The 15,650-nt window shown below is 40.9% G+C and overlaps 1 protein-coding gene across 2 annotated transcripts in view; it reads right to left on the reverse strand.

The window, feature by feature from the left end:
- LOC126298940 (uncharacterized) overlaps positions 1–15,650 on the reverse strand; it is a 256,120-nt gene that overhangs the window by 40,713 nt on the left and 199,757 nt on the right. For both annotated transcript variants that reach the window (XM_049990540.1, XM_049990538.1), the window contains 2 exons: positions 6,349–6,402; positions 6,174–6,209 (listed from right to left, as the gene is read on the reverse strand). In XM_049990540.1, coding sequence (XP_049846497.1) covers positions 6,174–6,209; positions 6,349–6,402 — 90 coding nt within the window. The remainder of the gene's footprint in view (positions 1–6,173; positions 6,210–6,348; positions 6,403–15,650) is intronic.

Here is a 15,650-nt window from a genome sequence, read left to right on the forward strand (position 1 = left end):
TTATGTTAAATGCTAGGGACACCTGTTGCAGTCTCATACCCAAAATGATGTCTGATCTTTGTCCAGACTTGGGAAGGTGACGTATGGCACACAAAGGTCGACACGTACCTCTCCCAACACTCCTATTTCTGTCATTTTATAAGCTGGCGAATGCAGGCACAGAGCTGCTTAAAGGCTATTAAGTATTAAGTACTGGAGGGAAGGGTGCTGCTTATGTCACTGTAGGGCTCACTGATGCTCTTTAATTGCCTCAGTGACTTCCGACGACCACCAAGGGACTTTCTTTTGCTGAGGGCACCCTAAAGAACGAGGGATTGCATTTTCCACCACACAAACAATCACTGTAGTGACCTGCTCAATGACAACATTGATGGCACCATGTGGGGGAGATTCAGTGGTGACAGCAGAGGTGAAGACTTCCCAGTCTGCCTTGTTTAAAGCCCATCTGGAGGCACTCATGGGTGTGACGCCAGGGGAGTGACAGGAAGATGGGGAAGTGGTCACTACCACACAGGTCGTCATGTGCTCTCCAGTGGATAGATGGGAGAAGGCCAGGACTGCAAAGCAAGGGATCAATGGCTGAATATGTGCCATGTGCTACACTGAAATGTGTGGGGACACCTGTATTTAAGAGGCAGAGGTCGAGTTGTGACAGTATATTTGACCTCCCTACCTTGGCCAGTAAGCATAGTGCCACCCCACAAGGGGTTATGCGCATTAAAATCACCCAAAAGTAGGAAAGGTTTAGGGAGTTGACCACTCATTGCAGCCAATACATTCAGGGGTACAGCAGCATCTGGAGGAAGATATACATTGCAGACAGTTATTTCCTGTGTCGTCCTTATCTTGACAGCAACAGCTTCAAGAGGGGTTTGAAGAGGCACAGGTTCACTACATACTGAGTTCAGGACACAGACGCAAAATCTACCTGACACTCTATTACAGTCATTATGGTTCCTGTAATATTGCTTACAGCTGGGGAGGGCAGGGGTCTGCATTTCCGGAAACCAGGTTTCCTGCAGGTCAATGCAGAAAGTAGGTGTAAAGCTTTACAGTTGCCGTAGCTCAGCCAGGTGGTGGAGAAAACCGACCCAATTCCCTGGAGGATTACGTGATCATGAGACTGTGAATGTCTACGCCTCAGGGTCACCTGCTGCCACCACATGAGTACCTGTGCGATCAACATCTATTGTGCCTCAGGGCCCAGTGAGATCTAAGTCCTCAGCGGACACAAGAATCTCCACCTCATTCTATGACACAGAGCTTGTAGGCAGTGGTGGTGTGGGTGTCACTGCAGTACCTTACTTGTTTGAGGTCCTTTTAGGTTTCTCTCGTTGCTCCTTAGGTTTGTCTGGCTGGAAGGGCTTCATTGACTGAGGAGGATGATGAAGCTCCATGACCAGCTACCTTTATTTGCTTCAGCCACTGGCAGGTGTTAGCTTTGCCAGTGGTAGGAACCTGGGATGGGAGTGACCCAAGGGATCCCTTCCTGGTGAGAGGAGCTGAAGAAGACTAACACTTCTCGGCTGAGAAGTGGGGACTTATGTCCCCAATGGTTGGGGGAATGTTGCTCCTAAAGTAGGTTGTGGCAGCATAGGTTGACGTCATGATCACAGTATGTGGCCTCTCATATTTTCTCTTTGCTCAGTGTAGGTCAGTCAGTCCAGGGTCTTGTATTCCATTATTTTTCTTTCTTTATGGAAAATCCTGCGGTCTGGCGAGCAAGGAGAATGGTGCTCTCTGCAGTTGACACAGATGGGTGACGGGGATGGGGAGTATTGAGATGTGAAGGATGTCAACAATCCTGAGAGGTGATGCTGGAAGTACAGCAGGAAGACATTTATTTTAATTTTATTTATTTATTGTTCCGTGGGACCAAATTAAGGAGAAGTCTCCATGGTCATGGAACAAGTCAATACATGAAATTATAACACGATATTAAAAACAGATAAAATGAAATATAAAAAACATATTCAGGTGACAAGTAAATTTAAATAAAGAAAATCAACAATGTAACACAGGAATTTGCTTAATTTTTTGGATCTTCCAGGAGCTCCTCGACAGAATAGGAGTAGTGAGCCCTGAGGAAACTCTTCAGTTTAGACTTAAAAGAGTTTGGGCTACTGCTAAGATGTTTGAGTTCTTGTGGTAGCTTATTGAAAATGGATGCAGCAGAATACTGCACTCCTTTCTGCACATGAGTCAAGGAAGTGCATTCCACATGCAGATTGTATTTCTGCCTAGTATTAACTGAGTGAAAGCTGCTAACGCTTGGGAATAGGCTAATATTGCAAACAACAAACAACATTAAAGAAAATATATACTGTGAGGGCAATGTCAGAATTCCCAGACTATTGAATAGGGATCGACAAGAGGTTCTTGAACTTACACCACATATAGCTCGAACAGCCCGTTTTTGAGCCAAAAATACCCTTTTTTGAATCAGAAGAATTACCCCAAAAAATAATACCATACGACATAAGCATATGAAAATATGCAAAGTAGACTACTTTTCGTGTTGAAGTGTCACTTATTTCAGATACTGTTCTAATGGTAAATAAAGCAGCATTTAGTTTCTGGACAAGATCCTGGACATGGGCTTTCCACAACAGCTTACTATCCATCCGAATGCCTAGGAACTTGAACTGTTCCGTCTCGCTTATAATATGCCCATTCTGTCTGATCAAAATATCGGTTCTTGTTGAATTGTGAGTTAGAAACTGTAAAAACTGAGTCTTACTGTGATTTAACATCGAATTATTTTCCACAAGCCACGAACTTATTTCATGAACTACATTATTTGATACTGTGTCAATATTACACACAAGATCCTTCACTACCAAGCTGGTGTCATCAGCAAACAGAAATATTTTTGAATCACCTGTAATACTAGAAGGCATATCATTTATATAAATAAGAAACAGCAGTGGCCCCAGCACCGACCCTTGGGGAACGCCCCACTTAACAGTGCCCCATTGGGACTGAACATCACTACCACTCTCAATATTGCAGAGAATTACCTTCTGCTTTCTGTTCTTAAAGTAAGAGGCGAACCAATTGTGAGCTACTCCCCGTACTCCATTATGGTCCAATTTCTGCAGTAATATCTTGTGGTCAACACAGTCAAAAGCATTCGTTAAATCAAAGAAAACTCCTAGCATTCGCAACCTTTTATTTAATCAGCCCAAAACCTCACAGAGAAAAGAGAATATAGCATTTTCAGTTGTTGAACCATTTCTAAAACCAAACTGAACATTTGACAGCAAATTATGTGAATTTAAATGCTCCAGTAACCTTGTATATACAACCTTCTCGATAACTTTAGCAAACACCAATGGCATAGAAATAGGTCTATAATTGTCAATATTATCCCTGTCTTCCTTTTTATAAAGTGGCTTCACTACCGAGTACTTTAATCGGTCAGGAAACTGACCACTCCTAAAGGAAAAGTTACAGATATGGCTAAGTACTGGGATAACATACATAGAACAATACTTCAGCATTCTGCTAGATACCCCATCATATCCATGAGAGTTCTTGGTCTTTAGTGATTTAATTATTAACTCAATCTCCCTCTTATCAGTATCATGGAGGAGCATTTCAGGTAACAGTCTCGGAACACTTTTTTCTAAGAGAGCTATATGATTCCCTGTTGGGACTAGGTTTCTATTTAGTTCACCTGCTATATTCAGAAAGTGATTATTAAATACTGTACATATATGCGACTTATCAGTAACACGGACATTCCCACTACGCACTGATTCTATATCCTCGACCTGTCTCTGCAGACCAGCCACTTCCTTTACGACTGACCATATGGTTTTAATTTTAATTTTATCCTGAGACTTCGCTATTCTATCTTCATACCACATACTTTTTGCCTTCCTAATAACTTTATAAGCACCTAACAATACTGTTTGTGATGGGCTGCTGCATTTAGATTTTGACTGTTTCTAACGTTTTGATATAATTGCCACTTTGTTCTACAGGATATTCTTATCCCTCTAGACAGCCACCCAGAGTGCCTGTTTGTGCCAGTATCCTGTTTGAACGTTCTAATGGAAAGCAACTTTCAAAGAGCACGAGAAAAGTCTTTAGGAAAGCATTATATTTATCGTCTACTGTATTAGCACTATAAACATCTTGCCACTCTTGTTCCTTGATAAGGTTTACAAAGGTCTCTACAGCAACTGGATCAGCATTCCTAAGAAGTTGATAACTATATTTAACATGTGTTGCAGCGCAAAAATCTTTTAGAGTTAAAATTTGTGCATCATGATCTGAAAGGCCATTCACCTTTTTGCTAACAGAATGCCCTTCTAGTAATGAGGAATGAACAAAAATGTTGTCTATGGCTGAACTTCCAGCAATTAAAGCACCACATCAGGGAAGATATATATAGCTTTACATCACAGTGGTAGACCATCACCTTGACCTTCTTGGGTAATGTGTCACCCTCAAACGTCAAGATGAAAGCACCAGTGGCAACCTCATTATCCCTCGGACCACGGTGGGTGTGCTGAATGAAATGGACAACCCAGTGCTCTAAATTGGCGTGCAGCTCATCGTCAGACTGCAAAAAAAAGGTCCCTGTGAAATACGATACCCTGGAACGTATTTAAGCTCTTATCGGGTGTGATGGAAACAGAAGCATCCCCCCGCTTGTCACAGGCAGTAGTGCCCATGACTGGGCAGAGGATGGTGTTCTGATCAAGACCAACCCTGACAGCATTTTGGACAAGCCCTCCACCTCCATAAACTTGTCCTCTAAATGCTCCACAAAAAAGTGAGGTTTCATTGATAAGAAAGAGGCAGTTGACTGAATACAAACTCTCGTACATACAAGGTACCGAGGTGAATAAGCTTTGCTGCCACCCTTAGCCTGGCGTTCCTCCCATGGTGTAGCCACGGGGGTGGGAATGATTTGGGGTCATATTTCTTAGCATTGAAGTTAGACCTTGATAGCTTAGAGACTGCTGGTGTTTGACCACCAACAAGAGATGACGTACTATGCTGCCCTGATGTTACCCACTCCGACAAGGGGCCCTCCCCAAGGGCTCTACCCAGGTGCAGCAAAGGCCACCTGGCAGGATGGCCATTTCTGGGAGTCCCGATGCCCCAGAGTGATGGGCATCTACTCCTTGGCATATGTGGGGAGTTAACGGTGCAGGCACCAGCAGAGCAATCCCAATGTGGTCAGGGGGCTACAACCAACAGGTTACATGGCGGCCTCACCACAACAGACTGGGTACTGAGCTGGATATCAGGCACAAATGAGCTAAGAAGTCCATTATTGTCGACAGTGCAGAAAGCGATACTGCACAGAGGATGGAGGAAAATGCACTCAGGAGGGTGACCTCGCACAACAGCTGATGAATGAGTGGAAGTGCAGCTCCACGTTGATGGAGGATGCGAGAGGTCTCAGCCCATGATGGACACTATGCATCATGTAAGGCGCCCTTCGCCAATTGGCTCGGCCTTCAGGAAAATGTTGAAAAATGGAGGTCAAACCCTACAGGGGACCATCACATAAAGGCCGAAATGTGTCAGACTCCTTTTAGTCGCCTCTTACGACAGGCAGGAATACCTCGGGCCTATTTTAACTCCCAGACCCGCAGGGGGGTATTTAAACATATTTTTACCAATGACAGCACTACTGTGACATTAACAACATAAAATAGACCAACATTTTTCATTCAATGACAGACATTCTTACTACGACTGTATTCTTTCAATTTTTCGCATGTTAAATAGCATGTAAAAAAGAACTTATGATTCATATTAGATTTGAGGTAGGTTAAAAATCTTTTTGTGAATCAAAGTGCACATTTCTCCATTATTTAGAAGAATCTTTCTTCAAGCAGTTTGCTGCTCCAAAAATTCATCTGGCATTCTTCAGCTCTCAGTAAATACCAATGATATGTTGCCAAGATATTAAGTTTTATAAAGCAACAAAAGACATTTAAGGAAAACTAACTAACATGGTATTATATGAAAGACTGGAATAGTACACAACCAGAGTAGTAACAAAATAGCATTAGACCATTTTGGGCAGTTGACTGAATACAAACTCTGAACTACCACAGACATGGTGATACACAACTTTTCACACATTAATATAGAGTTATTTCTAAATTCTAAACTATTTATATAATACTATGTGTGGAACATACCCCATGCTCCATAGACAGCCCTTCCATCTTCTGTAACTGCAAATTGTTTTAATATTGGAATCAGAAAATCATTTTTAACTATCAAGCATCAGATAAAATATGATATAGCACACTAGCAGATGTGTTATTTGTAGAAACCAAAACTTTCTATTTAATAAATGACTCAAGAAACTACCTTTTTCTGCTAGAGCAACCCCATTGACTTCTGCAGCTCTTAGTTGGTAATATGCTGGAAACAGAGAAATCATCTTTAGGAATTATCAAATTGAAGGTAGAACATTAGTTTGTACACAGAGAAAAGTATTCTTTCCAGAATCCGCAACTAGTTATACAAAAAGGGGGGAAAAAGCTGCGAGTAGTACTTACCTTCTTTAAGTGCATCGAACTTGGCTTTTACAACTCGATATTGCTGGGACCCTACAATCAAACAGAAAAACCATCATTTGGAATTAGTGTAGATAACATTAAAAAACAAGACTCCATCCAGAGAATTCTGCTATTTCCAAAATCTACAACTTGTTGGAGATCATAAATCTCTCCACAACTTACTTCGATGTGGTAGTGCAGCAATGTGGCGTCCTACAGCTCCTCGTGGGTTAGCCACTGGAATGAGAAAATTATTTTTGGAAAAACATCAGGTAAGGTGAAACACAGAATTGAAGTAAAGAAGTGTGATATTTTTTGAATTTCAAAACTATATTCAAAACAAAATGCCAAGTGGATCTTACCTGGTAGTAATAGTCCAGTAATGCCAGCTTGTGAAATTGCTAGCAACCTTTTAACTAGAATAAAAAACATCATTTGGAATTAATACATATTACATTTGAAACCAAGATGCACAAGGGGAATTTTGATATTTCTAGAATATAGGAATTCTTATATAACAAACCTAAATGAATACCATACCTTTCTGTTGTGAAGCTCGAAGATCGGAAAGTGCTAGAATTAAAAAAATAATCTTTTTGAACTAATACAGAAAAGCCAAACAAAAAGATAAAAATTGTGGAATTTTAATATTTCTACAACATGAAACTTTCTCCTTTAAATGAAATTGAGACACTGTACCTTGGTCCAAAGCAGCCACTTCGTTAATAAAAGTTTCTACTCGCTGGGCATCTAAAAAAATGAAATTGTCTTTTAGTGCTGGCACTGGTAAGGAAAAGCAAAAGATTTCAAACAGAAAAGTGTCTTATTTCTAGTTTCCTAAGCTTGTTAAGTATACGAATCTATCCAACCCTCACATTGTCCAGTTGGTGCATCCACACTAGGCACTGCTGTTTCTTGATGTTTTTCTACAAGAAAGATGAAGAGCACCTATTAACTGAATGTTAGTAACACAGTGTAAGAAATAATAACAGTCAATGTGAACAAATACTGCAGTGTTAAATTCATTATTTTTCACAAAATACAAGTTTGCAACATAAATCTACCCTGCCCTCACCTTGTTCTGTTGATGCATCCACACTAGACTCACCAGGCTCTTCAATATGTTCTGCAAGAAAGATAAGAGATTCCATTAGTCAGATTTGAGCAACACATTGTGAGAAATAACATCCATCATTAAGTAAAAATACAGGGTTATTCTAAATGATGGACCCATTTTCAAAAATTTGTATGTATTCAATTACAAATCCAAAATGAATAAGCTTTATACCAATGAAAAGAGGAAGTTTCAAAATTTCTGGTGGGCGGCAGCAGGTGGGGGGGGGGGGGGGGGTGATGGTTTCAGAAATGGTCAATAGAGTTCACTTGGCAATTGGGCCATCATTCCGTTTCACTGTCAGTTGTAAGTGAGATTGTGACTGTGGAGCACAAGGTTTTCTGCATTCATGAGTTCGCAAGAAATGAGTCGCGAACTGCAGTGCAGCAGGCATTTCATACCAAATTTGGTATTCAGTCACCAACTCGCAAAAGTATTAGCATTTGGTTTAAGCAATTTAAACATACTGGGACTGTGTTGAAAGGAAAAGGCACAGGCCAACTACATGTGTCAGAGCATGATGTCCAACTGATTCAAGAAAGTTTAGTGTGCAGTCCCAATAAGTCTACCAATAGAGCCGATCAAGAATTTGAATACCCCAACCAACTGTATGAAAGGTTCTGAGATGTGTTTACTGTACAAGCCACACCTATTACAACTTTTGCAGGCTCTCAACCCCAATGACAAAGGGAAGTGTTTCACAGTCTGTGGTTATATGCTAGGAAAGATGGAGGATGACGCATTTCTACAGCATGTAATTTTTAGAGATGAAGCAACGTTCCAACTTAGTGGAAAAGTAAACAGACACAATGTTCACATATGGGGTTTGGAAAATCTACATTCACCATTGCAACACAAAAGAGACTCATTGAAAATCAACGTGTTCTGTGCTGTATCCCATACAAAGGTTTATGAACCATTTTTCTTTGCAGGAAGAACTATAACGGGAATCACATACCTGGTCATGTTGGAACAATGGCTGTTCCCTCAAGTTATGGAAGTTTCCCAGGACTTCATTTTCCAACAGGATGGAGCTCCATCCCACTGGCACCATGATGTATGAGGCTTTTTGAATGACTTCCTTCCTCAGCGTTAGATCGGTCGCAGGGGACTTGAGGACCTGGCTCTGCACTTCTGGCCACCGTGATCTCCTGATATCACACCCTGGAACTGTTTCTTATGGGGTTGTGTGAAGGAAGCTGTTTACATTCTGCCTCTACCAACCACTCTGAATGATGTGCAGAACCGTATCTATGAAGCCATGCACTAAGTAACAGTAGACACGCTTTCTGAGTGTGGGACGAATTTGGCTACTACGTCAATGTTTGGCATGAAACCAATGGTGGCCACTTTGGTCATTTATAATATTTACCACATTTCTAATTATTAAATAATGATTACAAACTAATTAATTAAAAATTATTACATTGATATCAAACATTACCAAAAACAGTTTGAAACTACCTCTTTTCATTAGTATAAAGCATGTTATTTTGGATTGTACTAGAATAAATACGAAAATGGGTCCATCACTTAGAATAATCCAGTAGTGTAATTTATAATTCATTACATTTTGCAAAATACAAGTTTTTAACTTGCTAATATAGTTTTGTAACACAAATCTATCCAGTCCTCACCTTGTACAGTTGGTGCATTCACACTGGCCACTGCTGTTTCTTCATCTACATCTACATTTATACTCCACAAGCCACCCAACGGTGTGTGGTGGAGGGCACTTTACATGCCACTGTCGTTACCTCCCTTTCCTGTTCTAGTTGCGTATGGTTCGCAGGAAGAACGGCTGCCGGAAAGCCTCCGTGCATGCTCGAATCTCTCTAATTTTACATTCGTGACCCCTTTGGAGGTATAATTAGGGGGAAGAAATATATTTGATACCTCATCCAGAAACGCACCCTCTTGAATCCTGGACAGCAAGCTACACTGCGATACAGAGCACCTCTCTTGCAGAGTCTGCCACTTGAGTTTGCTAAACATCTCTGTAACGCTATCACGGTTACCAAATAACCCTGTGACGAAACGCGCTGCTCTTCTTTGGATCTTCTCTATCTCCTCTGTCAACCCGACCTGGTACGGATCCCACACTGATGAGAAATACTCAAGTATAGGTCGAACGAGTCTTTTGTAAGCCACCTCCTTTCTTGATGGATTTTTTTCTAAGGACTCTCCCAACTAATCTCAACTTGGCACCTGCCTTACCAACAATTAATTTTATATGATCATTCCACTTGAAATCGTTCCGTACATATACTACCAGATATTTTACAGAAGTAACTGCTACCAGTGTTTGTTCTGCTATCATATAATCATACAATAAAGGATCCTTCTTTCTATGTATTCGCAATACATTACATTTGTCTACGTTAAGGGTCAGTTGCCACTCCCTGCACCAAGTGCCTATCCGCTGCAGATATTCCTGCATTTTGCTACAATTTTCTAATGCTGCAACTTCACTGTATACTACAGCATCATCCATGAAAAGCCACATGGAACTTCTGACACTATCTACCAGGTCATTTATATATATTGTGAAAAGGAATGGTCCCGTAACACTCCCGTGTGGCATGCCAGAGGTTACTTTAACGTCTGTAGATGTCTCTCCATTGAGAACAACATGCTGTGTTCTGTTTGCTAAAAACTCTTCAATCCAGCCACACAGCTGGTCTGATATTCCATAGGCTCTTATTGTGTTTATCAGGCGAGAGTGCAGAACTGTATCAAACGCCTTCCGGAAGTCAAGGAAAATGGCATCTACATGGGAGCCTGTATCTAATATTTTCTGGGTCTCATGAACAAAAAAAGCAAGTTGGGTCTCACATGATCGCTGTTTCCAGAATCCATGTTGATTTCCACAGAGTAGATTCTGGGTTTCCAGAAATCACAGGATACGCGAGCAAAAAACATGTTCTAAAATTCTTCAACAGATCGATATCAGAGATATAGGCCTATAGTTTTGCACATCTGCTCGATGACCCTTCTTGAAAACTGGAACTACCTGTGCTCTTTTCCAATCATTTGGAACCTTCCATTCCTCTAGAGACTTGCGGTACACGGCTTTTAGAAGGGGGGCAAGTTCTTTCGCATACTCCGTGTAGAATCGAATTGGTATCCCATCAGGACCAGTGGACTTTCCTCTATTGAGTGATTTCAGTTGCTTTTCTATACCTTGGACACTTATTTCGATGTCAGCCATTTTTTCGTTCTCACGAGGATTTAGAGCAGGAATTGCAGTGTGGTGTTCCTCTGTGAAAGAGGTTTGGAAAAAGGTGTTTAGTATTTCAGCTTTACACGTGTCAGTCTCTGTTTCAATGCCATTATCATCCCAGAGTGTCTGGATATGCTGTTTTGAGCCACTTACTGTTTTAATGTAAGACAAGAACTTCCTAGGATTTTCTGTCAAGTCAGTACACAGAATTTTACTTTCAAATTCACTGAATGCTTCACGCATAGCCCTCCTTACGCTAACTTTGACATTGTTTAGCTCCCGTTTCTCTGAGAGGTTTTGGCTGTGTTTAAATTTGCAGTGAAGTTCTCTTTGCTTTCGCAGTAGTTTCCTAACTTTGTTGTTGAACCACGGTGGGTTTTTCTCATCCCTCACAGTTTTCTCGGTACGTACCTGTCTAAAATGCAATTTATGATTGCCTTAAACTTTTTCCATAAACACTCAACATTGTCAGTGTTGGAACAGAAATTTTCGTTTTGATCTGTTAGGTAGTCAGAAATCTGCCTCCTATTACTCTTGCTAAACAGATAAACCTTCCTCCCTTTTTTATATTCATATTTACTTCCATCTTCAGGGATGCTGCAATGGCCTTATGATCACTGATTACCTGTTCTGCACTTACAGAGTCGAAAAGTTCGGGTCTGTTTGTTATCAATAGGTCCAAGATGTTTTCCCCATGCATCAGTTCTCTGTTTAATTTGCTTGAGGTAATTTTCGGATAGTACACTCAGTATAATGTCACTCAATGCTCTGTCCCTACCACCCATCCTAAACATCTGAGTGTCCCTGTATATATCTGGTAAATTAAAATCTCCACCTAAGACTATAATATGCTGAGGAAATTTATGTGAAATGTATTCCAGATTTTCTCTCAGTTGTTCTGCCACTAATGCTGCTGAGTCGGGAGGTCGGTAAAAGGAGCCAATTATTAACCTAGCTCAGATGTTGAGCATAACCTCCACCCATAATAATTCACAAGAACTATCCGCTTCTATTTCACTACAGGATAAACTACTACTAACAGTGACAAACACGCCACCACCAGTTGCATGCAATCTGTCCTTTCTAAACGCCGTCTGTGCCTTTGTAAAAATTTCGGCAGAATTTATCTCTGGCTCCAGCCAGCTTTCTGTACCTATAATGATTTCAGATTTGGTGCTTTCTATCAGTGCTTGAAGTTCCGGTACTTTACCAACGCAGCTTCGACAATTTACAATTACAATACTGATTGCTGCTTGGTCTCCGCCCATGTCCTGACTTTGTCCCGCACCCTTTGAGGCTGTTGCCCTTTCTTTACTTGCTGAAGGCCATCTAACCTTTAAAAAAATGCCCAGTCCATGCCACACAACCCCTGCTACCCATGTAGCCGCCTGCTGAGTGTAGTGGACTCCTGACCTATCCAGTGGACCCCGAAACCCCACCACCCTATGGAGCATTCAAGGAATCTGCAGCCCACACGGTCGCAGAACTGTCTCAGCCTCTGATTCAGACCCTCCACTCAGCTCTGTACCAAAGGTCTGCAGTCAGTCCTGTTGACGATGCTGCACATGGTGAGCTCTGCTTTCATCCCGCTAGCGAGACTGGCAATCTTCACCAAATCAGATAGCCGCCGAAAGTCAGATAGGATTTCCTCCGCTCCATAGTGACACACATCATTGGTGCCGACATGAGTGACCACCTGCAGATGGATACGCCCTGTACCCTTCATGGCATCCAGAAAGACCCTTTCCACATCTGGAATGACTCCCCCCGGTATGCACACAGAGTGTACATTGGTTTTCTTCCCCTCACTTGCAGCCAAATCCCTAAGGGGCCCCATTACGTGCCTGACGTTGGAGCTCCCAACTACCAGTAAGCCCACCCTCTGCGACCTCCCAGATCTTGCACACTGAGGGGCAACCTCTGTAACAGGACAAGCAGCCATGTCCAGCCAAAGATCAGTATCAGCCGGAGAGACAGCCTGAAACCGGTTCGTCAGACAAACTGAAGAGGCCTTCTGTTCAGCCCTCCAGAATGTCTTTCATCCCCTGCCACACCTCGAGACGACCTCCCACTCTACCACAGGTGAGGGATCAGCCTCAATGTGGACAGTAACCCGGGCAGTCACAGCCGTAATATGATCGGGGGATGTGTGGGACGAGCTGGCTGTCCCCAACAAACCCCCATCTGGACCCCCACACGGATGCCCATTGGCAACAGCCTCAAGCTGTGTGACCGAAGCCAACACTGCCTGAAGCTGGGAGCGAACGGATGCCAACTCAGCCCGCATCCGAACACAGCAGTCGCAGTCCCTATCCATGCCAAATAGTGTTGTGCAAAGAACATCTGAACTAATCTACAGAGAGCACAAACAATTTGACACAAAATTTAAATGGTTATTAAAATAGAAGACTGTCTAGTAAATGCAGTAATGCTCCTACTTGCACACTGTTGACACAATGCTCGACGGCAGAAGGCTAACTGTACTGTCAGTAACGTACAGACTATTTGAAAGAAATAAGCATATGACAGACGACTACGTTGATGTTCTACAAGAAAGACAAGAGCATCCATTAGCTAAATGTAGGCAACACTGGGTGAGAAATAACGTCTATCAAAGTTTAAAAATATTGTATTTTTAAATTCATTCTTTTTGACAAAATACAGGTTTACATATAAGTAAGACACTTAAGAAACACAAATCTCCCCAGCCCTCACCTTGTCCTGTTGGGGCATCCGCACTGCCTTCTGCAGGTCCTTCACTTTGTTCTGCAAGAAAGATCACAGCATCCATTAGTTGAATGTGAGTTACACAGTGTGAGAAATGACATCTATCAACGCATAAAAATACTGCAGTCTTAAATTCATTATATTCGAAAAAATACTAACTTTTGTTTACAATAGCAGACTGAACAAACTTGAAAAGTCAGTAGGACTAGTAACTGTCACATTTTGAATTTCAGGGAAATCTTTAAACTTATAATGTGTAAATATAGGCACTTCGCAGAGTATCAAACAATAGTAATGCATGATCATTACAACATCTTGAAGAAAGCCTTTGGAGGTTTTTACTCTCTTTTATAAGAGAGATATGGGCTTCCATTAGTTGCATGTGTGCTGTAGAGCATACGAAATAACATCTATCACTATGTAAAAATACTGCAGTCTTAAATTCATTATACTCTACAAAATACAAATTTCTAGGTTCCTAAGCTAGTTCAGTTAAACAAATCTATCCATCTCTCACCTTGTAATGTTGGTGCATTCGCACTGGCCACTGCTGTTTCTTGATGACATTCTACAAGAAAGATAACAGCATCCATTAACTGTATGTAAGAAATCAATGTATAAAAATACTGTAGTTTTAAATTCATTATTTTTCACAAAATACAAGTTTCTAAAGCACTAATATAGTGAAGTAACAAAAAACTATCCAGCCCTCACGTTGTACTGCTATTGCATCCACACCAGCCACTGCAGATTCTTCAATATGTTCAGCAAGAAAGATATGATCTTCCATTAGTTTAATGTGAGCAACACAGTGTGATAAATAACACTATCAATATATAAAAATAGTGCAGTTTTAAATTTATTATTTTTCATTAAATACAAGTTTATAAATTGCTAGGATAACAAATCTATTCAGTCCTCACCTCCTTGTCCTGTTGCGGTATCCATACTACCCTCCGCTGGTTCACCTGTTTTATCTGCATGAGAGATAAGATCTTGCATTAGTTAAATGTGAGCAACACAATGTGAGAAATAACATCTTCAATGTGTAAATATATTTCAGTCTTAATTTCATTATATTGAAGAAAATACTAACTTCTGTTTACAATAGCACAATGAACACTCTTCAAAGGTCAGTGGCGCTAGTAATTGTCACATTTTGAATTACAGTAAAATCTTTAAACTTTTAATGTATAAATGTAAGCATTTTGTAGAGTATCAGAAAATAATTATGACTGATTATTACAACAGGTTGAAAGTGTAAACTGGAGTACCTAAAAATTAAGATTGAATGCAGGTGTTGCAAACAACATCCCAGTACCACTCTATGTTGATCACTGTTCCACCAAGATCAGTATTTATTGTTTTGACAAATAATATGGTTATTTGAAAGTAACATACAATATGACTCTCGCCACTGAGAGGAATAATATCAGCATGTGAGAAAGTTCAAGTAGGGTACAATGCAAAATTTCTGGATAATTGATTTCTTTTAATACAGGGGTATTTCTTATTGCACAGGTCACGCTGCTACAATACTGGTGTGAAACCAGAGGATGAGAGTGTCTTATGAAGCTATAAAATTAATGCCTTGCCATGCCATACAGTATTACCCTGTTGTGATACGACTCATCTAGATAGCACAGCTGCAGCTGAACATACAGCTCCTACGGCATTTTTGATTTGATGCTGGAGAAATGCAACAGGTGAACCCCTTTCTGTGTGAATGATTTTATCTGCATAGCATTTCTGCTTTTCATTCGTACTATTATTTAGCTTTACAATGTCCAGCAACCACAACACCTCAGTCTACAGTGGCCATGAGATTTCTATTTACTGTCATTAAGCGTGGCAAAATTTGTGTTCATAAAAGTATTATTTCAGTAATTCCACCAGTGATATCAGCAGAGAGCAAATGCTAAGTGAAATGGTGATGCACACCACGGGATATGATACACAGTCTGAACTTTTACAAGTTAAGGGCACTTTTAATTGCAATCACAACATCAGAGAGGTTTTAGAGCAGAAGATGCTGCTGTTTGTTCTT

Source organism: Schistocerca gregaria, chromosome X, assembly GCF_023897955.1.
Source record: "Schistocerca gregaria isolate iqSchGreg1 chromosome X, iqSchGreg1.2, whole genome shotgun sequence".
Classification (NCBI taxonomy): Eukaryota; Metazoa; Arthropoda; class Insecta; order Orthoptera; family Acrididae; genus Schistocerca; species Schistocerca gregaria.